This window comes from Trachemys scripta, chromosome 6, assembly GCF_013100865.1.
Source record: "Trachemys scripta elegans isolate TJP31775 chromosome 6, CAS_Tse_1.0, whole genome shotgun sequence".
Taxonomy (NCBI): domain Eukaryota; kingdom Metazoa; phylum Chordata; order Testudines; family Emydidae; genus Trachemys; species Trachemys scripta.
In genome coordinates this window covers 8,057,965-8,080,648 of record NC_048303.1, presented here as the reverse complement: position 1 = coordinate 8,080,648, position 22,684 = coordinate 8,057,965, and the positions used below count along the sequence as shown (strand labels likewise).

The 22,684-nt window shown below is 42.3% G+C and overlaps 1 protein-coding gene across 1 annotated transcript in view; it reads left to right on the top strand.

Annotated features, from left to right (window-relative positions):
* Window positions 1-22,025, top strand: part of RIT2 (Ras like without CAAX 2) — a 264,634-nt gene extending 242,609 nt beyond the window's left edge. The window contains exon 5 of the mRNA XM_034774843.1: window positions 15,220-22,025. Within this exon, the coding sequence (XP_034630734.1) occupies window positions 15,220-15,447 (228 nt within the window). The 3' untranslated portion in view covers window positions 15,448-22,025. The remainder of the gene's footprint in view (window positions 1-15,219) is intronic.
* The last annotated feature ends 659 nt before the right edge of the window (window positions 22,026-22,684 follow it).

Here is a 22,684-nt window from a genome sequence, read left to right as displayed (position 1 = left end):
CTGTTCTGGATTGTGAACAAACAAGCTCATCTGCTTGTGTTTGAACATTCATAGGGCATTATGGTCTAATCCACTCCTCTTCTTCATTGCCTCTTTCTTTTGCTTTTATTTACTTGGAAACACCCCTGGTTCAGGGACTAATTATTATTTGTTATCTAGCTGCAGTCATAGGGCCTGATCTAAAGTCCACAGAAGTTATCTGGAATCTTTCTAATGACTTCAATAGGCTCAGGCCCTCAACTTTGTTGTCAACGACATTGTGTGGTGTGAGAGTTGTGCATTTCTACCATCTTTTATCTTGTTTTTCATGTGTGCTGGTCATGTTCCACCTTCTCCTGTAATGTGTTATTTGTTGTTGTTTTTTTTTATTTCAATAAAATATCATTTGAAACAAGAAGGAGAATTGGAATAAATTAAACTAATTCAAAAGAAGAGAGAATAAATTCTACCAGTTACAGAGTTTAAGCTAAGTGCACTAAAACTGAAATTTATTAATATCATGTACCTCTGTTTCTCTTGCATCTTTTGTCTTATCTGTAGATTGTAGCTCTCCAAGGCAGGAGTTCTAACTATGTGTTTTTATGTAGCATCTAGCACAAAAGACCCTCTATTTGGGCCACTAGCTGCTACCTCAATACAAATAATAATAATTGGATTAAAGGGCAAACCCTTGAAATGGACATCCTGTCACCTAACTTCCTTTCATCCTGTAGGAAATAGAAAACATTGATCTACACTCATTAGCATTCTTTCACTTGATTATGGCAAAACTTTACCATAGACAACTGCAGTTTTCTAAGTCATTTAATAACCCCAGCTTTATTTCTGTATGGGATAAACTAGGTGATAACATGTCCTGAATTGTTACTGACAGCAACTGTTAAGGCTTTGGGCTCTTATCGGTATTCACCAGCTGTTGCTTTTAACATTATATTCGCAAAAACTATAAAAAAAATTTCTAGTTTGTGTGTGTGTGTAAAATCAGACAGGAAACTGTGAATGTCCCTTATGGGTGAATTCAAATTAAGCACTTTCCCTTGAGTGCTGTGTCAGTATGTGAACTACATACTTATTGCCCAATTCAAATGAAACTAGTGTCCATTCAGATTGCTTTTGAAATTGGACACCTCTCAGTTTTCCACACAGGACGGGGAAAGGCTCCATTCTGGAAAGGAGGTGACACAAGGCCGGATGTCCTTTTTCGGCAATGTCAGTTTTGGCTCAAAAAGCTTCCATGCCATTTTACCAAATTAACCACTCTACTGTTTCCTCTCTTTAAAAAACAATGCTACAGTGTAACCTTAAATAATCTTAAAAGAAAGGGAAATGTAGTTTCTGGTGATCTTTATATGGAGAAAAAGGTGCCATACTGGATCTTTTACATTGACCTGTGAGCTGCCTTTAGTATCATTGATGAGGTATTGCTGAGCATCAGGAATAGAAAAGATTGCTTTTGAATGTATTTATTCCTTTCTGTCTGAAAGAACATAGAGGCAATTTACCTGCCTGGGAGGCCATCTCACATGGAGCGGAATACTACAGGTTCTGTTCTGTCACACCTCCTGTTCCACATTGATGTAAATCCCTCAGAGAAGCTAGTGAGGCAGTGTGAAATGAGAGGTCTGTAGTGTGCAGGTGACACCTAATTTCATGTCTCTATCTCATGTGTCCCAGAGAGTGCAGTTCATTGTCTTTTCAAGTGTCCAGCCACGATGAGAACTGGAATATGCACTAGCTGGCCGTGGTACCCAATCAAACAAAAGTCATAAAACAGTTGCAGTCAGCAGAGGCCCCTGAGGCTAGAGCTCCTTTGGTACAGGGCCAGCTCCAGGAACCAGCCGACCAAGCACTTGCTTGGGGCGGCACCTTGCAGTGGGGTGGCGCTAGGATTTTTATGTATTTATTTATTTATTTTGGTTCGGCGGCGGGGCTCTCGGAGGGGGGCTGGGGCTTCGGGCGGCGTGGCACTTGGAGGGGGCAGCACTTCAGGCGGCGCAGCGCTGGTGGGGGCGGGTTCGGCTGCGCGTCGCTCACGGGGGGGTGTTACGGCGGGGTGGCGCTCTTCTTTTTTGCCTGGGCCGGCAAAAAAGTTAGAGCCGGCCCTGCTTTGGTATCAAAGGGAGTTTTTGGAAGAGCATTCTCCGTGTTGGCCTCTTAACTCTCTCACTTCCCCTTTGACACACCAAATTCAGTTAACTTTTCAGTCAGGTTGCAAGGCCCATCTTTTCTCCCAAGCATTTTGGAAAGGAGTAGTTTGAAGTCAAGGGCATCTTTTCATTGTGTGTGTGTGTGGGTGGGAGTGTGTGTGTGGCGGGGTGGGGGTGGGCCGGGTAGCGTTAGCTACATTTCTATCTATGGTAGTCAGTTATATTGGACGATGATATCAATTTGTTCATTGTAATTGGTATAAGGGGTCCCAGAGCTTTAAAAACGCCCTGATTCTGCCCCTGTGAGCTTTCACCTGAGTTCATTCAGCCTACGCTTCCTTGCTGAATGCACCTCCCAGGCAGGGTGCAGGTATTTAAGATGAATTAGGAATATAAAAGGCCAGCGGCTTGAAAAGGAACCTGTAATGCATACCAAGTGCAGAGTGCAAGGTAGTAGGGAGATGTGGTCTGGCTGATGTGCCCCGCTTAGCAAAGTGCATTGTTACAAGTATTCCAACCCACTGGCCATGATTCTTTAATTGCCTCTCTAGGAACACACATTTCTAAGCACTGGCTGCATCAACTGCAGTTTTATATTGCAAAAATCGCCACAAAAGCAGATTGTATTCTCCTAGGACCATGAATGGGACTAAGAGGAGGCTCATATGACGACTCCCAAGCCCATTTTATGGTATGTTCGCCATGGGACTATCTATGCTTCTATGTCCCTGTGACTCGGGGCAGGTCAACACTTAAAATGCTGCAGTGGCACAGCTGTGCTGCTATCGCACTTCAGTGAATGTCCTGCTGCACCGACAGGAGAGCTTCTCCAGTCATCCTCATTAATTCACCTCCATGAGAGACGGTGGCTATGTCAACGGGGGAGGCCTTCCCATCAACACAGCGCTGTCTATACCAGGAGTTAGGTCAGTATATCTGCATCACTCATGAGGAGTCCTGGAACAATTTGTATAGTGGAGGTGCTGAGAGCCATTGAACCAAACTATAAGCCCTGTATATGATGGAAACCACTTCAAGCCAGGGGGCGCTGAAGCACCCCCTGTATCTCTAGTTCCAGTGTCTATGTCACTCATAGGCATGGATTTTTCACACCCATGAGCGACGTAGTTATACTGATGTACTTTTATAGAGTGAATCTGGCCTAAGAAAAGATCCTTTCCTTGCCTTTTCTAGTCCTTTCTTTTCCCAGCCTGTAAGAAAGGAAATAAGACGGGAAGACATTAGTGAAACTCCCATTAATCTTCTTCTGTCAATTCTTATCTTGCTGAAGTGTGACATTTTGCCTTAACTGGTACCATCATTGGGGAAGATCAATGGCATTAGTTTAATGAAGATACCATTCAAGTGTTCTACTTAATGAAAGGTTCTGATTTACCCTCCCAATAAACTCAGAGATTAATAAAACCTCAAAATTAAATTACACATTCCAGAAAAAAAAACCACAGCTTACTCCCTGAATTACCCTCCCCCATCACTTGTAGCAAATAATTCTCTCTTTGAAAAGCAGCCCAAGTAATAAATTGAAAGCTGGAACATGTGTTCTGTACCCTGTGCATAATGGCAGTTTGATACCCCATACATTTGCAATGCTTTCTTACTCTAGCAAACTATTTCTGAAAAAAAGGCTATTCCATTGCACTCCAGTTCTATATAAATCCATTGTAAATTCTCTCCCTGTCTCCCCTGTATAGAATACCCACTTCAGCAGAATAGATAGAATCCCAACAAATGATCAGCATGTGAAGAAGGTGGAGGGGGAAAGGGAGAGTTTTGTAGTGCTTTCCCTTTCATGGCTGAGGCATAGCAAAATATTCTCTGTTTGTTTAGAAGTCAAGCCTTCAATGGCTCTTAGCTATGAATACTATAAAAAATGGTATATACACATCACACTTCATGCCGTGGATGAAGCAGCAGGCAATTTCAGTGACACACAATGCTGTTTGTTGCATTTTGAACAGAATTTATCATGACATGTCCAGCCTAACGTTTAATGTCCTAATTCAGCAAGGTACTTAAGCATGTACACAATTTTAAGCACGTGAGTAGTCCCAGGGAAATCAATAGGACTATTCACATGCTTAAAGCGAGACATGTATTAAGTATTTTGTTGAATATGGGCCTCAGAGAACTTACTCCAGCACTAGAGATTATTTTAGTTCTGGACTTGTGGCGTGCTAGTCAATCAAATTTTCCATTACCTCTACAGATCCCCTTCTCTCTCTCTCTCTCTCTCACACACACACGGTTCCTGTTACCCCCTCTTCCTCCTCTGCAATCTGGTTCTCCATGCATACATCACCCTCTTCCTCTTCGGGTATCTATCATATTAGTTCTGCCTTCCCAGTAGTGATAACATAATATTAATTAGGGAGAGATTTGATTGGGTTAGATTATATCTTTGCAAAGGTTTGCACATTGGCTAGCAGACTCAGGGACATTGTCCTGCAATACAAATACAAAACACATAATTATAATTATGGTTATGAATTTGAAAGTTTAGGTAGGTAAGAATAAAGGGGATTGGTTAAACTGGCTTTAAAGTTGCTTTGTGCCACCAAAGCAGTGCAAAAGTGCCTTAGCAGCCTTGGCTCCTTTGGGTTTTTTTTTGTTTTGTTTTGTTTTTTATTTTTCCTGATCGTGACTAAATAATCAATATTCATAGCCTTCATTTTACATGCTAATCTTTTTTGTAACCATCTGTTGGCAGCAGATGATAAAAATTAACAAAACTTTGTTGTTGCTCAGAAGAAAATTTAAACAAATTCCTTGGGTTTTAAATACTAAAAACCAAATTAATCTTTGAAGTTATTTTCATACAAATAGAGGGATCCTACTTCTAATAAGTATCTTTAAATAAATGTCTTATTTTTTTTCTGCCCTCTTCTGCCCCACAATACATTCTGCTAGGCTTTGCAATCAGTGCACCTTTAATGATTACTGATGATTTAGAAAATTGTGAGATCTGTGAAAACACTTTGAGCAATTGACCCTTAATCATTCTTCTTGAAGATTGATACTGAAGATTTAACAGCCCTCAGATTCTCTTCATATTAGAAACAGAGCTGCCCATGGAAGATGTGAAATAGTATGGTTTTGAGTATCCTATTTTGTCAAGTCCCAACTCCATCTTTCCAAATTTACATCCTGGTATAATGTTGCCTTAAACTTACCCATCAATTCTGCCGTTGACAAGATAAAGCCAGAGGAATACAGTTCAGAGAAGTGAAGTACCGCTTCAGAGCCAAACCTGCAGGTACTTCCTTGTTTCCATAGCTGGCTTTACATAAAACACCAGGCCCATTTAGTTATCACTATATGTATGCGATAATGAAGGAGTAGTGATTATTGCCAAGTTCTAACAATAGGTCTGGGCGCTTTGTGTATTTCATGTCACTCAAAACCATCTATGTCTCTTTATTTAAAACAATGATAGCTCATAACACAAATTAAAATAGCTGGGAGGGGAGGACTCTGTTTGACTCTGGCTAGTGCTGTCTGAGCAGTGGAGAGGACCACAGTGGGGATGAGCATGAGAGAATTGTGTGAGCCCTGCAATCTGAGGCTGATTGCACCTCCAACTTCATGGTTATTTATCTGTTGTTTCCTTCTTCCAGTGTATTTCTTTCTACCTCCTGCTGCAGTGTTTCTGGGCCTCATTTATCCTTGGGCTCTTATAGGGGCACAGTGGAGGCATCTTGAGCCCTTCATTATTCAGCGGTTGGGGTAGCCCATGGCATACCCCAACCAGGATGGCATTGGTAGCTGTACTAGCTTGCACACTTGCAGGTGGCACAGAATTCCTGCACATTGATCACATTGACCATACCTCGTCCTGGTCTTGATATGTCTCCTTCCCTTGCCCACCTCCATCATGCCTCCTGTCTGACTTGAAATTTCCATTGCACTGGGGGTTCCTATAGAGATAGCACAGACCTGTCTCGACTCCTGGTATACATGTCTCCTATGCCATTGATAAAGCCTGTGTGGGCTTTACACCTGCCCTACAGCCTAGCTGGGTGAAAAAGGTGGTAGGGTGATATAAATCAGGCCCTACCAGTGCAATCCTACTGACTTCAGCAGAGTTACTTTTGATTTATACCAATGTAAATGAGATCAGAATCAGACCCTGCATATTTATTACACACTATTTATAGCAACTGGAACAAGGTCACATTCTAATTACGAACACTCCTAAAGCATGCCAACAGCAAACTTAGCATCCAGAAAAAAGGAACAAATGGGGTAGTCTTCTTATGTGACATCAGCTTTTGTGTAAGTCTGGGGAAAGTGAGCAATGGAACGAGTTGTAATGCACTCCCCAAAATGATTAATTGTGTGGCAGCCTTTATCTCATCGCGCCTTGTAATCTAGAAAGCCAGCAAAACTGAGCCCACGGAATTGCTTGCAATGAAGTGCGAGTGAGGTTTGCTCAACTGATTACCTCTGAAGACTTCCAAATGGCTTTAAGAGTAATGTCGGTGACTTGAAATTCTGCACTTGCACTTGTGCCGTGTGCGCAAATTATCCCCATGTTGCTCATTTAGTGATGGGGCAGAAAGTAGGCCCTGTCTTCCAGTTTGAACTGATTTCCTTTTGATCTTGGTTTTCCCATTGTAGTGAGGGATGTCAGTGCTAAGTGGCAATGATGAAATAGTTAAAAATGTAAATGGCTGGAGACTGATGGTGGTGGTGGTGGGGAGGGAGTTAAAATCTTTTTTTAATCTTCCAGGACATAAATAATTTGTAGGTAAATAATGTCAGTGCTGCTTGTATTTAGAAAGAAACCTTGATTGATTTGCCTCTCCAGTCTAGTTTTACCTATCTTATACCCCAACGATCACAATGGTATACAAGCATAAAGTGAACAATATAATTTAACCGATGAACACAGTGGGCTGGATTCTTAAACCAACCAGAGATTCCCCCCGGAAACTTCCACCTGTGCAGGACAAATCACTGCCAGTGTAAAGCCTCCTATAACACTGTGCCATTGCCGTAACCTTTGTATAAGGGTGTAGAAGAGCGGCCTCATCCTTGCGGCACCTCCTGCTGGTTAGTTCTGGGAATTAGTTCTTCCAGCATCCGGAGCGCCCCCTGCAGGCTGGTGATCCGCCTTACTTGTGGCTCCGTGTCCCTCCCAGGACCCCAGTGCTCTTGTACCTGGGGTGCTGCTCCCGTAGCAGTAACCCCTCAGTGTTTAGGGTCTCCCCTCCCTGGGGAACCCCCACCCACTACCCCACTTCACCTCAGTCTTGGCTACTGCCCAGTCTCTACCTAGCCCCATTCACTAGGGCAGACTGCAGTATCAGCCACTCATCACAGGCAAAGGGGTTCGGACCTGCTGCCTCTGCCTACCCGGGGGCTGCCCCCTGCAACCCTACGCCTATTAGGCCTTGCCAGGTCTGCAGCCTGGGGCTTTCCTAGGCCCAGCTCCTTTGGCCCTTCCCCAGCCCTGCTCCCAATCTAGGTGTCTGGTTAAGCTCCCTGCAGCCAGGCCCTTCTCTCTCTGAACAGAGAGAGAGACTGAGTTCTTGCTTCTGGCTCCCAGCCTTTATGGGGCCCGCTGGCCTGACTGGGGCGTGGCCCAGCTGCAGCTACTTCCCCAATCAGCCTAGTAGCTGCTTCCCCCTGCAACAGCCTTCTCCCCGGGCTGTGTTAAGCCCTTCAGGGCAGGAGCGGGTGTTTACCCCGCTGCAAAGGGAAAGGAGGGGTCAGGTTACAGGGCATATAGGTGTAAGTCATCTTGAACTCCACTAGGCCTGATCCCCTTCCGGTTTAAACTGCACTGCTTACGCCAGTGGCCAAAGTTAGAGTCATGCCCCTGCTGCTCTAACTTCTGCCAACACTGAGTGGTTGGGTATTAGGGAGCAGCAGGCAGCTCCATGTAGTCATCACTGTCTCGGACATAGTGGAGAATGGAATTCAGAGAAGAGCCGTGCAGCTTCAGAGCCAAACCTGCAAGTACTTCCCTGAATAATTCCATTCTGGCTGTCACTAGCCAGTATTTTACAGTGAGGATCATTTGTTTCTGTCAAAATACCATCCTTTTAGAGCCTGATCCAAAGCCAATAGAATTTTTTTCTATTGGGTTCAATTGGTTTTGGATAAGGCTTTTGGAACGGAGTTGAACAGCCTGCCTTCCCTTCTTCCTTAGTTTTGCCATCAAATTCCATTATATCTTGTAGCAACCACTCTAGACTGAGACTAAATGAAGCTTTTAAGTCTGTAGTTGCCACTGTTTTTCCCATTGAAAAGCTAATGAGGGCACCTTGGATGGAACTCTAAGTAACAAATGTTTAGGAGAATCCTTGTAACTATTATCGTTTCACCTGTGGCCTACACAATTTCTCCATGGCAACCCGGAGCTCCTAATGACTTAGGCAGAGGGCGCTGATTGCCACCACTGCAGGTGTGAGGTGTGTGAGGGGAGAGATATTGCTTTCTAGTATGGAGACCAACACCAGCCTTGCCACGCTGATTTAGCTGCCTTTGCTAATGCTAACTCTCTGAATGAAACACCCTTTGAGCTGCTGCTGCCGCTGATCTGACAAAGATGAAAAGGTTAAACACAGCACAGACTGATCCTGAAGGAGATTTTCTCTGTATTGACAACCTAAGGGCATGCGTAGAAAATTGATCCATTTTGTTTCTTCATCCCTCCATCCCAAAGTACAAATGCTTTGGTGTTCTTCAGCTGGTGCAGCCCGGAGATTGCCAGTGCCTCCCCATCTGCACCCAAGCTTGGCATTTCATGCTGTCCTTTCGGTTGTACAGGACTTGACCTTAATATGGAGCTGGCTGTCATTAACATGGCAGCTCATCCATCACTGCCTCCGCATGCTGTCAGCAATCCATTTAATCTCACTTGTAATTTTCCAAGGGAGGCTTGCAAAAGCCACAAACAGAATTTTAATGCTGTAAAATGCTGTTTGGAGCCAGGAAATATTTCTTTTCATTGTGAGGTCATGCCACGCAAACATTCCCCAAGTTCAGCTTAGCTCCCTTTACTTTAGGAGATCGCACCTCTACATAGAGCCCACCAGCAGCTACGTACCCATACACCCCAAATGGGCCACATTCTTTGCTAATGTGACTGGTGAGTCAGTGGCCAGCTCAGCTCCCTGACCCCAACCTCTACAGCTTACCCCTCCAACTCGCTCTTCAGTTGAGTCCTGCTTTTCAGCTGTCCAAGCTCGCTGTCCCGTCCAGCTCGATAGCTGCTTCCATAGGGCCTGATTCAATCCCGGTTTAAATCAGTAGAAACACTCGTACACACTTCACCCAAATGGAATTTGGATCAGGCCCATGGAGCCTTCAACAGCCCTTCACCGTAACTCCCTCCTTCTGTCCATTGTCCCACACATAGTCCTCCAGGCTCCAGTGTGCCATTATTGAAAAAGAGTGAACAGGATAACCCAGGTAATTATAGGCCTGTCAGCAAGATAACAGAGTGGCTGATTTGGGATTTGATGAATAAAGAATTAAAGGAGGATAATATAATTAATGCCAATCAGCGTGGATTTATGGAAAATAGATCTGTCAAACTAACTTGATTTTTGTTTATGAGATCACAAGTTTGGTTGATAAAGGGAATAGTGGAGGTAATATAATTGGGGTACGTCTACACTGCAAGTATAAACCCATGGCTGGCCCATGCCAGCTAACTTGGGCTCACAGGGCTTGGGCTAAGAGGCTGTTTAATTGCAGTGTAGACATTTGGGCTAGGAGTGGAGCCCAGGTTCTTGGATCCTGAAAGGTGGAACGGTCCCAGCCTGAGCCCGAATGTCTACACCCAATTACACATATCCTTAGCTTGAGCCCCATGAGACTGAGTAAGCTGGCATGGGCCCGACACGGATTTCTAATTGCAGTGTAGACATGTCTTTAAGATTTCTGTCAGGCATTTGACTTGGTACTTCATGACATTTTGATTTAAAAAAACCTAGAATGATATACAATTAAGATAGCACACCTGAATGGATGACAAGCTGTTTAACTGATAGGTTTCAACATGTAATTGCACATGGGTACTCATCATCAGGCAGGTGTGTTTCTAATGGGATCCCACCGAGATCTGTTCTGAGTCCTATGCTAGTTAACATTTTTATCAATAATCTGGAAGAAAATATAAAGTCATTGCTGACAAAGTTTGCAGATAACACAAAAGTTGGGAGACTAGTAAATAATGAAGAGGAGGACAGGTCACTAATACAGAATGATCTAGATTTCTTGGTAAGCAGGGCTCAAGCAAAACAATATGTGTTTTAGTACGACTAACTGTAAATGTATACAGCTAGGAACAAAGAAAGTAGGCCATACTTACATGATGGGGGACTCTATCCTGGGAAGCAGTAACTCTGAAAAAGATTTAAGAATCATGGTGGATAACGAACTAAACACGAGCGCCCAGTGCGATGGTGTGGCCAAAAGGGCTAATGCAATCCTGGGGTGCATAAACAGGAGAATCTCAAGTAGGAGTAGAGAGGTTATTTTACTTCTGTATTTGGAACTGGTGTGACTGCTGCTGGAGTGTCCAGTTCTAGTGGCCACAATTCAAGACGGATGTTGATAAATTGGAGAGGATTCAGAGAAAAGCCACGAGAATGAGTAAAGGATTAAAAAAACTCGCCTTACAGTGATAGACTGAAAGAGCTCAATCTATTTAGCTTTACAAACAGAAAGATAAGGGGCAACTTGATTACAGTCTAGAAGTACCTACATGGGGAACAAATATTTAATAATGGACTCTCCAATCTAGCAGAGAAAAATGAATTTTTCAGATTATCAAGAGCCAATGGCTGGAAGTTGAAGCTAGACAAAATCAGACTGGAAACAAGGTGTACATTTTTAACAGTGAGAGTGATTAACCGTTGGAACAATTAAGCAAGAATTGTGGTGAATTCTCCATTACTGACCATTTTTTAAACTAAGATTGGATGTTTTTTATATACGCTAGGAATTAGTTTGGGAAAGGTCGACTAGATGATCACAGTTGTCCCTTCTGGCTTTGGAATCTATAAATGTGTAAATTTCATCAGCTCCGGCACAAGCCTCCACCCATACTTTCTCCAGTATGATCAGGACTTTTCTCTGGCAAATCATAACAAGTTCATCAACCAAACAGTGTACCCTCCCTAGAGGAGTTACAAGCGCCATCTCCCAAGGAACATATTCTGCAATTTTCTCCGTTTCCAAGGGATCAGGGCTGCCTCCAGTAAATTCCAGTTCTACATTCTAGGATTCCCCTACTCCCATGATATGGGCCTCCAGGCATCCGTGAGATGTTAACAAACCTTTGGTTAGTACTGACCTGGGCTGGATTTGATCTCACAATGGAGTCACTACCCTGAAATTAGAGGCACACGGGGCTGACCGTTGCAGTTATGTAGAGCCCCAGTGCCTTTATTCAGTGCTTTATACCCCATTACTAATCTTTGGAACCATCCAATCCCATGACTGATTTATTATTTGGAAAAATATAAATCTTGCACTTTTTCCTCTGCACATTGCTGGGAGTTTAAAATTTCATTTGCAATCAGATAATTATAAATTGATTTACTATATAGATATTCTAGAGTTATGCTCAGACTTTCCATTTGAAGACCCTGTTTTCAGTGACTTCTAACTTTGCCAACTGGGCTGAAGTTTACCAGGTTGGGAGTCTGCCTCAGACTTGGGAAGTTTCAATAAAAACAGTTCAGCAGTGTCCGAGTATGAGACAAGGGGGAAATGCCACATGTTGCCAATTTTGAAAATTTTTAACCATTTGTTGTGAAGCTTTAGCACCTCCATGCTTTGATGCAGGGACATGAAATTTGGTAGGGGGGTCATACTGGAGTCAAAGAGCTGTCTTTTGCTATCTCTCTGAAAATCCAATCAAATTTGTGCAAGTTATAAACCAGTGAAACTAGCTGCACTGAGTTTATTAGAGACCTCCAGCAAAATTCTCCAAACAATCTGTCTGTACTGAGTATATGCCACCCCTACTGAGCTCCATGCTAACTATAACGAGCATGCACCACCCCCACAGAGATTACTAAGCATGCTCCATTCTCTGGCTAAGGAGGTCTTTTCCTGCCATTGTTCCTTTTGTCTGGTGGGAGCTTCTGTTGTGTCAGGCAGCAGAACTGAGAGAAGAGAGACTCTCTCTCATAGAATCATAGACTACCAGGGTTGGAAGGGACCTCAGGAGGTCATCTAGTCCAACCCCCTGCTCAAAGCAGGACCAATCCCCAATCTCTCCTGTGCTCTCAATGGACCCCATCCAGGAGGAAGTATGAGGGAAGCTAGGAGGAGGGCACAGAAAGACTATGAAGGGGATGAGGGCAGGGACAGAAGAGTGGAGGGGAATGGACTAGGCATTTTCCAAGGTTGAATGCTTGACTTTGAAACCTTAACATTCTTTTCACATCATTGTTTTAGGGGTTTTAAAGATTATTATTTTATGTAATAGATAAAAACTTCAATAAAATTACAGCTTTGTTTATGGGTTTGCTCAGAATTGCAGCGCCTTTCAAAAAGTGAATTCCTCCTCCAGAAGAACAAGGCACAATGAGAGAATGATTAAAAAGTACAAAATAGGCCATAAGAGTCTTCTATTCACACAATCAATTTCTCACTGGTGCCTATTAGACATATGGAATCAGGCATTTTGCTTACACAGCTGCCCTGAGAAAAGCAAGGAGCATATTGCTCCCATCTCCTTTTGCAGAAGGTGGGCAATTATAGCAATCTTAAAGTGATAACACTCTTTCTTGGTGTCATTGAGTATCATTTAGGGTAGCATACAACCTACTTACCTACCTTTACAATATTTGTAATCACTTTAAGATTAAAGCAATGTATAATCCTGCTAATGTTTCAAATTACTAGGCTGAATACAGGGGTATCTGGGTAAAATGTTATGTCCTGTTTTATGTCAGGGGTCTGATTAGGTGATCTGTTGGCCCTTTCTGGCCTTAAACTCTATGGATGAATATGAAAGTTTGCAACTGTCCAAAAAAAGTATATGCATGGATGTGATAGCTACACACTAGTTTCCAGGCTGAATCAGTCCAATGGTCCATCTAGTCCAGAGTCCTGTTTCTGACAGTGAGCCGCACCAAATGTTTCAGAGGAAGGTGCAAAAAGCCCAAGATAGGAAAATGATGAAATAACCTATTCATAAAGAAACTTTCCTTCTAACGCTAGCCAGTAAGTGGTTTGCTTATTCCCTGAAGCCTAGGTTATATCTCTAATAAATGTAACTGGAACACTGGTTCAATGTGGCTGGACTGAAGAAAAAATGGCTTAGCCCTGAGGTACTCAAAGGAAATTGGTATTTCTCACAACCTAGGATCTAGTTGGATATGGATAGGGGTCTTACACAGCCCTCATCTTAGTATCATGGTTTTAAACTTATTTGAATACGTCCTTATCTCTAAATACAAATACATATAAAAACGGGGACTCCTGGCCTTGAATTTGAATTCAGTTCTGAAGGTTTACCCTTCTAGCTTAGTACTCAACACAGGTTTGCATGCTGGTCTGGGGCTTAGGTCCACATCCCTGCCCTTCTGCAGATTTCCTGGGTGATCTTGGGTACGTTCTTTAATCTCTCTGTGCCTCCATTTCCCATGTGAAATGAGGATAAAAGTATTTCCCTGCCTTTCCGGGGTGTTGCAAGTTGCTTAGATACTGTGGTGATGGAGGCCAGAGACATATAAAATACTTATATTCAGACAGCTTGTGGACAGTCTCTGACACATCTTAGTCTCTGTGGCACAATCTGTTAGTATGTTTGGCTATTAACCAAAAGATTGGTGGTTTATATCCATCTCAGGGTGGATCTCCTTGTGATGGGTTCCACCTGGAACTGGGGTACCACTGAGCCCTGTGACCCACCATTCAGGGCTCCTGCTCACACTGTGTTGCTGTGACACGCTGCAAAGCCCTTCAAGCTTGCACATTCATCAGCATTTACACAGGTAGGGACACACCCAGCTGCAGTTACATGCAGGCTCTCTAACCAGCAGCCTCCCAGCCTAGGACCCCAGAGCAATACTGTCCTGCCCTGGTTAATGCTGGCCAGTAGATGGGTTTAATACCCAGTCCACCTCTCCCTCAATGTAAAGAGGACCATGCACAGTTGTGGTAACCAAACTGAAACTTTTCCCAGAACCTTAGTCAAACACACACTGGTTTGGATTAAAACATAAAATAAAATTATTAATTACAAAAAATATATTTTAAATGATTATAAGTGATAGCAAACAGATCAAAGCAGATTACCTAGTAAATAAACAAAACCTCAAACTGAGATTAATATATTAGGCTAGGATATGAATTAGCAACTTCTCACCCTGAGTGATAAACAGGCTGGCAGATTCTTAAGGCACAAGCTGCCTTTGCTTTGCAGCTTGGGTTTCCCAGGTTTCCATACAAAGGCTAGAAATCCCTTTAGCCCGGGACCATCACTTCACCCAGTTCAGTCTTTGTTCCTCAGGTGTTTTCAGGTGTGTTGTTGTAGGGAGAGTGATGTGCCATCATGATGTCATTTCCCCCTTTTATATCTTCTTCCCACTTGCTGGAAAGCTCTTTTGCTGTGACCTGGGTCAAACAGTCCCCATTGTGTAGTGCTCTCTCTGAGAGGTTTTATTGTACACACTTCCTGGGGCAATTCTTGTGCTTGTGTGCATTTCCTCAATAAGCGATTAACATTGTTTGGCCTTGTTACTGTTGTATCTGAAAGGCGGCTTTTGGGTGTTTTCAACCTCACAACATGTTTCAGTAACACAAACTAGCCAAACTTAATAAATTCACATACAACGATAACACATGCAATCCAACAAGATATTAATGTCTAGCAGATCAAGACTCTTAGAACGATTCCTCACAAGGCATACTTTGCACAAAACACATCCTAATAATATGACAGTAGTGAATAAGGGGTGCCAGGGTGTCACACTCCTGTGATACACAGGTCATACTAGATGATCTAAGGCTCCCTTCTGGCCTCAAACTTTATTAACCTGTTGTTGTCAATGGCCTTTTTTTTTTTTTTCCCCCGTAGGTCTCAACTGAAGAAGGCATGAGCTTGGCAAGAGAGTATTCGTGCTCCTTCTTTGAGACCTCAGCTGCCCTGCGCTTCTACATTGATGATGTCTTTCATGGATTGGTGCGGGAAATCCGCAGAAAAGAGTCCTCGCTGCCCCTGACAGAGAAGAAAATGAAGAGGAAGGACAGTCTGTGGCAGATGCTGAAAGGATCTTTGAAGAAGAAAAGAGAAAGCACAACTTGATGGCACTTTCCAGTGGGCCACCTTTAGGGAGCTGATCACAGTCATCTGTAGCAATTCCTAAGGCAGCATTTACACAGCATCTTCAGGGCCCAGTTCTGGAGTCCTTTCTCTGCTTTCATTCAGTCCTTATGCAGGAATAACTTCTATGAGGCCCAATCTGTGGTTGCCTGGTGGCCCCTTTATCCCAACATAGCCAATGCAGAAGGAGCCACATAGAAGTCAGTTACCCTTCCCTTCACTCTTGGCACAGTAGGCCCTCTTGTGTAAGGTACAGAGGCAGTGGCGTGAACAGTGTACTTTTCCCTGCATGATCCCCCTGCAAGGGGTATTCAAGGTCATCAAGGGTAGGAAAGAGTATTTTAGGTATGGAGCAATTCTCCAAAAAGGGCCATTAATGTACCCACTATACACACTCCCAAATCATATATCATTTGAAAGCTTATTTTATGTATGTTTGGATGAATTATCATGTGGTGCTTTCACATGGTGCTGTAAGCTGGTAGGCGTGGTGAAATAATGGTACCTCAAATGAAAAAAGTGTCCTGTTGTGCATAGTTCCTGAAACATTGCAACCTGACTATAACTACAGTTTTTACTGTTTATGTTAATTTCAACACCTTAATGTGGGGTTCATTGCTCAAAGCTACCAAACAACAATCTATTAAAATGTTTTTATTGGTTTTCCATGGACCAGTATTTTTTTTTTAGAATGATTAAGTTGTTCAGCATGTGGCAAAAATGCCGAATATCAGCATTTTGCAATAAACTAACATGAAATGTTTTCACATCACAGATTCTTAATTGTCAAAGTCTCTCATAAGTGATTATAATTGTTGTCAATATTTTCAGTTGAAATTTGCGACCTGATCAATCTCCCACAGAAGGTTATGCACCAGTAGCAGTAGATTGCATGCCCATAATTTGTCCCACCTAGAGGGTAGATAGAAATGTATGTGAATTCTTAATATAATGCTTCTCCCTTTGTAAGCTTTTGTACATACCAAGTAGCATCTAGTCTGCTCGGTAGAAGGTTTTAATTTGTATTTGTCTATGTGTGCAGTACTAGCCTTTGAAATATTCTAGAAACTAGCTTTTTAATTCAGTGACACTTATGCACAGGCTGGTATTAGTATTAGAGACAACAATACACTGCTTCATACTGGGTTTCAATCAAAGTTCTCAATCAGCAAAAATGGCAATTTTGATATTAACATATAGATCTAGTTTATATATAACGTAGCACAAATCTGTATGTTTGTACAAAATGAAAAATTATGTTAGTGGGGGTGGTAATGCTAAGAATATACTTTGGGAATTTTACCTCTACAGGGAAGTTACAGTATGTGAAGACTTGGAGGATACAAGCCCCTTAAAAAAAAGACTCCACAAACTTTTTCAAATGTGTTATTTGCCAAGAAAAATCAAAAGAATGCAAAACTGTCAAAAGCCGCCAGTGCTGGACAGAATTCGGTGATGCTGGCAGCAGAAGGCAGGAGAGAGGAATGGTTTTGGCAGCTACTGGATTCATTCCTTCTTTTAGATGATGTGCCACCAATACTCTATCACAGGGGTTGCTTTCAGAAATACACCAGCAAGTTAAATTTGGCACATGTCAGAGTTGTACTGAACCCAGGAAAGAAAACAGACTCTGAATCTGATCAGAGAGCATTATGTTCCCCTGCTTCCATAGCCACCAGAACTTGTACAGCCTCCACTGCTTTGCCCAGTTGTGTTGTTTGCTTGAGAAAAACACACAAGAAAGATAAGAAACTTCATAAAATGGAAACATTTGAGAGGGCAGCTAATCTAGCAAAGGCAGCACTTCAGAGAAGATGATGACATGTTGTGCAGAATATCTGTGGAAGACTTGATTGCTAAGCATGGAGTTTATCACTCAACATGCCACTCTTCCTACTTCAGTAAAACAAACCTTAAAGCAAAACCACCTAGTTACACTGCAACAATACAGTCACCTTATGACATAACATTGTATCAGCTGTTTGAAGCTGAGACTAGAGATAATGATCTTATGTATAACAAGAAGGCTGTTTAAGCTGCTACAAAGTTATAAAGCCCTATTTCCCTCAGATGTAGAAAGTGCAAGCTACTCCAGAAGCAAATTACAGCCAAGATTAGAAAAACACCACGGTTCTGCAATTTCATTCCATGAACAGCATGGACTAGGCAAATCTACCATTGTTCTATGCAGCACAATAACATTAGCTGATGCTATCCAGGATGCTAGTAATCTGAAGCAGGAACTTAAGTCATCCAAATGTCTTGTGGATGTTCTTCTGGCAAGTAACCCTGGTGAACAGCTTTCCAATGCACAAGTGGTTTTGTATAATGCCACTTCAATCCTTCTGTCTGAAATTAACTAAAATAAAACCTCTGAATGTTATCCAAAACCAGGTGATTGCAGTTAACAGAGGTCTGCTTCTTTTGTGCCCCAGTTGGTGCAGGAATTTGTCCTTTGGTTAACAGATAAAGAGACAGCAATGAATATCATCCTCAGAAGACATTCAAAGAAGGTAACTGTCAATTTTGGAGAGCATAGTATTTAACGGTTCCAAAATTATCATACTTTTGCACATCAGCCTTGCTGCACAGTTACACCGTGAGTTTGGATTTTACAATTTAAGTGACATACTACACCTTCATGGATTCTGCCTCAGTTATGTTGAACTGAGGCAGTTCATCACTAGCACTACAAAAACTGAAGTCGGAAGACTTCACGGAGGCATGTTCATTCCAATTGGAATTGTTCCATTTCATGCGGGTGGAAATCTCATCCATGAAGGAGAACATAATATATACCTCAACACAGAGATCATTGATGGAAAGGCTAGAGTGGGTTTTCAAGAACACTCTGCAGATAGTCCAGGATCACAAGAAATATCACGGACGTTTGGGAAAGAAAAGTCACTTTCCCTGGGCAATCAGAGCATGCAGTGTGCAGCATTTGAAAAATTTAGAACTCGTCCAGAACTGACTCGCCATGAAAAAGTACTTGAGAAAATAAACTCTTGTCAACTACATATCAATGCTTTCCAAGATTTCTCCTGGTATCTTTTGAGACTATTAGCTTGTGATATCCTGCCAATGGGAAAGGACACTGATACTGTTCACACTCAGATGATTCCATTTTGGACTGGTTCCAACCACAATCTTGCAATAAAGAACACATACACAGCAGTGGCATCTGCACCTATTGTGGATGCCAAACCAACTGACATGGCCAGTCTATCCTACAATGCTGAAACATAAGGAAATGTCGGGAGCTTTAGGATAGCAGCATGTTGTTCAGAGCATGGATCAGCAGCTGTATGCTGTTGCTCAGAAAATGTAATAGACTCTCACAAATGAATTTGGGGCCAATGTAATTTGCCTGGGTGGTTTTGGGAAATTTTGTGGAGACACAGGATTGCTAGACCTCTTGTTGATTCTGATGTATATGCAACTTGTACTGCAGAGAAAATGCTTGCTGGTGAGCAATTGAGCCATGCGCTACATGTCTTGACTCTAGCATTTGAGGCCATGAGTGCTCTGAAACTTTATTCATTTGTTAAGCAGTGTCAGCAGGGAGCAGGCACTCAAATAGTTCCAGCAATTGTCTGGCAAATGTTGACAGACTCAAGAGGTGTTTGAGTCTGAAGACATTAAGTCCTTATAACAGGTTATTAAAGAGTTTGATGATGCTGTAACTCAGCATTTGCAAACACTACTGGAGGAATTTCAGACATGGGGGTATGCCCAGTCTCCTCCATTCAAGTTCTGTGTTCATTTTCTCCAGGTTATGTAGATCCTACTTCTAAATGTCCATGCAGAGCAAGAGGGTGAATGGAAACATCACCTACATAGATAGTATGGCATGCTTCCATACATCTTTAGTGCAAACAGGCCCACCAATCTACATTCCTTATGGTTTAAATCTCCATGAAGAAGTACACAATGTCTTTGGACCTGGGGAATTTGCTGTGTGTCAGAGTCCTGGTTCTTTCAATGGAATTTGGAGTGATATGGAAACAGAGAAAACTGTCATCAAAGACTCAGATGGCAACAGGGGGATTTTAGGCCTGATAAGAAGGAAGCCAGCCCTTTTCAGATGGACCCTAACAAGAGATGTCCTAAGTGAATATGCAAAAGCTATGAGATTAAGAAGTGGCCTAACAAGAACTAATGGAGACAAAGTCCACAAACAAGTCTTTACCTCAGCACTGAAGGGGGATTAAAAGCATGTTACAGCTCTTACCAGCCATGTCATCAACAATACAGCAAACCCATTTTACCCTGAATTATACCCAAAGATGTTTATTAACATGTCTACTGGACTGCACATAACATCAGATGTACAAGAGTCTATTGAAAATAGCTGATGTTGATGAAGAACAGATGGAGAGATCTGTGAGAGATGCATTTGATTCTGGTGCATTCTGTCAAGAAAACTGGCATCAAAACATTTTTTGACAAGACAAGACAAATTTAAGTCTGGCAAGGGAGAGACAATCACAGCGGCTACGAGGCAAGAAACTGTTTTCTGCGAAGACTTGTTCTTAGCAAGATGCAGTGATGATGTTGCAATGCTAATCATTCTATGTCACCCAGTAGGACCCATCCCTATGTCCCTCTTCCATGTTTATGGAATAATGAGAACGGATGAAGCTGAATTAGGATGCTCAAGCTGAAAGAATCCATGAACTAAGGTCATGCAACAAAGAAACCACAGCGTACAATCAGAGATGCAACACAGCTGTCCTAGAAATGATGTCTGAAGACAAGTTCACACATTTGAGGAAATAGTTGCTAAGTACTTGAGGCAAGTCCTAAAAGTATTTAACAAAGCTAATTTTGTAATAAAAATCTTTGATAGATATGGCAACAGTAACTCTGTGAAAACTACAGAAAGATAATGCTGGACAAGATCTAAGGTTAGATAGAAGAAATACCAATTTTCTAAACATTGCATTCAACAAGCAGTCACTTGTAAAATTGCTCTGTGAATATATGGTTCAGAATGCACCTGAGAATGTAGGAGTACAGCCAACACAAACAGTCCCTCTTGCAGAGGCTTTTCCAGTGGTGAAGTACAAAAGTCCATCACCAATGAAGGTGGTGAAGAAACCCAAGATTTCTACAGTACTTGGCACTAGGCTACTGCTGAATGCTGCATGTGCCAATATGGCTTTTGGGTCTCTTGGTGTCAAAGGAACCATAGTAATTAGGTCACCTGATACAGATGTTTTGGTCCTTGCTGTTCAATACTTTCCAAAAATGGAGCACATAGGTAACATGGGGGTTGAAACGGGCACAATTACCAACACAACTGGCAAGTGTTGCTTCATACTTGTATGTGCAATTTCTGAGACGCTCACTCCTGACTTCTGCACCAGACTTCCTGCTATTCACACATTAACAGGATGTGACTCTGTATCATCCCTATTTGGTATTTGGGAAAAAAATCTGTATTTAATGTTTTCATAATACAGAGAGCTAACTGCTTCAGAGATCTTGCCAAATTAGGAGAGAGGGAATAACAAGCTGCAATTTTTACAAGGATGTTGGTAGCAGTGCTGTATGAGCAGAGCAAGAAAGAAAAGGAGTCCCACAGAAACCTGAAATGCTTGCACCTCAATCTAGCCATCCAAATAGACAAGTCACTAGCGAAACGCCCACCATATGAGGACCATTTTGAAGAGCATTTCAAAAAAGCATCTTGGCAATCAAAGATTTAGCTGTCTTCATGCATAGGTAAACCAGATATTGGATCATCACTTCAACATAGATGGAAAAATGTGGATGATGAACTACTTCCTGTATTTGTCAAGGGCCCAGTGGCATCTCAGCTTCTACAGGACCTTATTTGTGCCTATAGCAATAAGGGTTGCTACACAATCCACTGTCTGTAGTCAGAAAAATCTTCCCTCCACTGAACTCTGTACATGCCGAAACAATGAAGACTGTGGTAACCCACAGACTCTTAACAAAGATCATAATGATGAACAAGATGATGATAATGATGCTGACTAGAAACGTCATCAGCACTATTACATTGCAATAATACCTGTACACGTTTATTATTAGATTTTATTTAACACTTTAGATTGTTATGATGCTTTCAGGTCACAAAAAACATCCAATCTTATCGCTTGAAATGACATAGACTCAGTAAACTAACAGAAGCAAAGACAAATATTTCAAAGTAGTTATTTTAATGTGTTGATGGTGTCGCTTGTTTATCCCTGTTTTTATGTTAATAGCACCATTTGGTAGCTCCACATCATACATCATCTTAAAGTAGACGCATTATGTTTTCAAATTATTTATGATGTGTATGTATGTAGAGAGAGTACATTAAGTTGACCAAATCAGTGTTTGCTGTCAGTCAATTATATGGCCAAGGTATTCTTGTGCCCTGGTTAGTTTCCAGATGGGATGGGTAGACCCTGCACCCAATGCCTAATCAGTCCTCATGTGCTCCAGAAAAATGGATGTACATGTTGCCTTCTTTGTGTCCTTACATGGGGCTCTGCACCAGCACAGGGATGAAAGGGTGACATTGGCTTCAATGGGAGTTTTGCCTCTATGAAGATCAAATCCTAAAACCCTTAGCTACTAGTCCTTAACTTTACATACATTTGCAGGTTAAATGCTAGGTTGTGCTCAGCATCAGTGTGTATGTGCATGGGCACAAAGCCAGGGGGAACACAAATGCCTCCCTTCTTTGCACCATGATGGACAGCCTTGGCACAGTTGTAGTCCTTCCTTTTGGTGGAAGGGTAGGGTCAGGATTCAAAAGTCAGGCACGGCTAGCCATCACAAAGGGGCAGGGCCAAGGCTCTGGTTTCCCCTTCCCACCAGTTTGCAGAGATGGTTGGTCACAGTGGAGTGTACATTGCACTCCCTATTAAGGGGTAGTGCAGCAGTCATATATCCCTGCACAGCAAGAAGCTAGGGAAACACAAAGCTGCCTAGAGCTCTCACGGAGGCAGTGCAGTACTATACGAGCCTTCGTAAGGAGCAGCACGTGTCGTGCACAATCCAGCCCTCGATAAACTACAGAACTTCATGCAATCAGATACTGTTTATTCACAAACCTTGGCCGTCTAAAGGAATCCTTTTACCAATCATTTGGACCGGTCTTATATTTTCATAAAGCAGCCATGAAATAGAAGAGTCTCATTGCCTTGACTGATTTTTTTTTTCAATTTCCTCTTTTTGAAATGCATTTTATTTATAA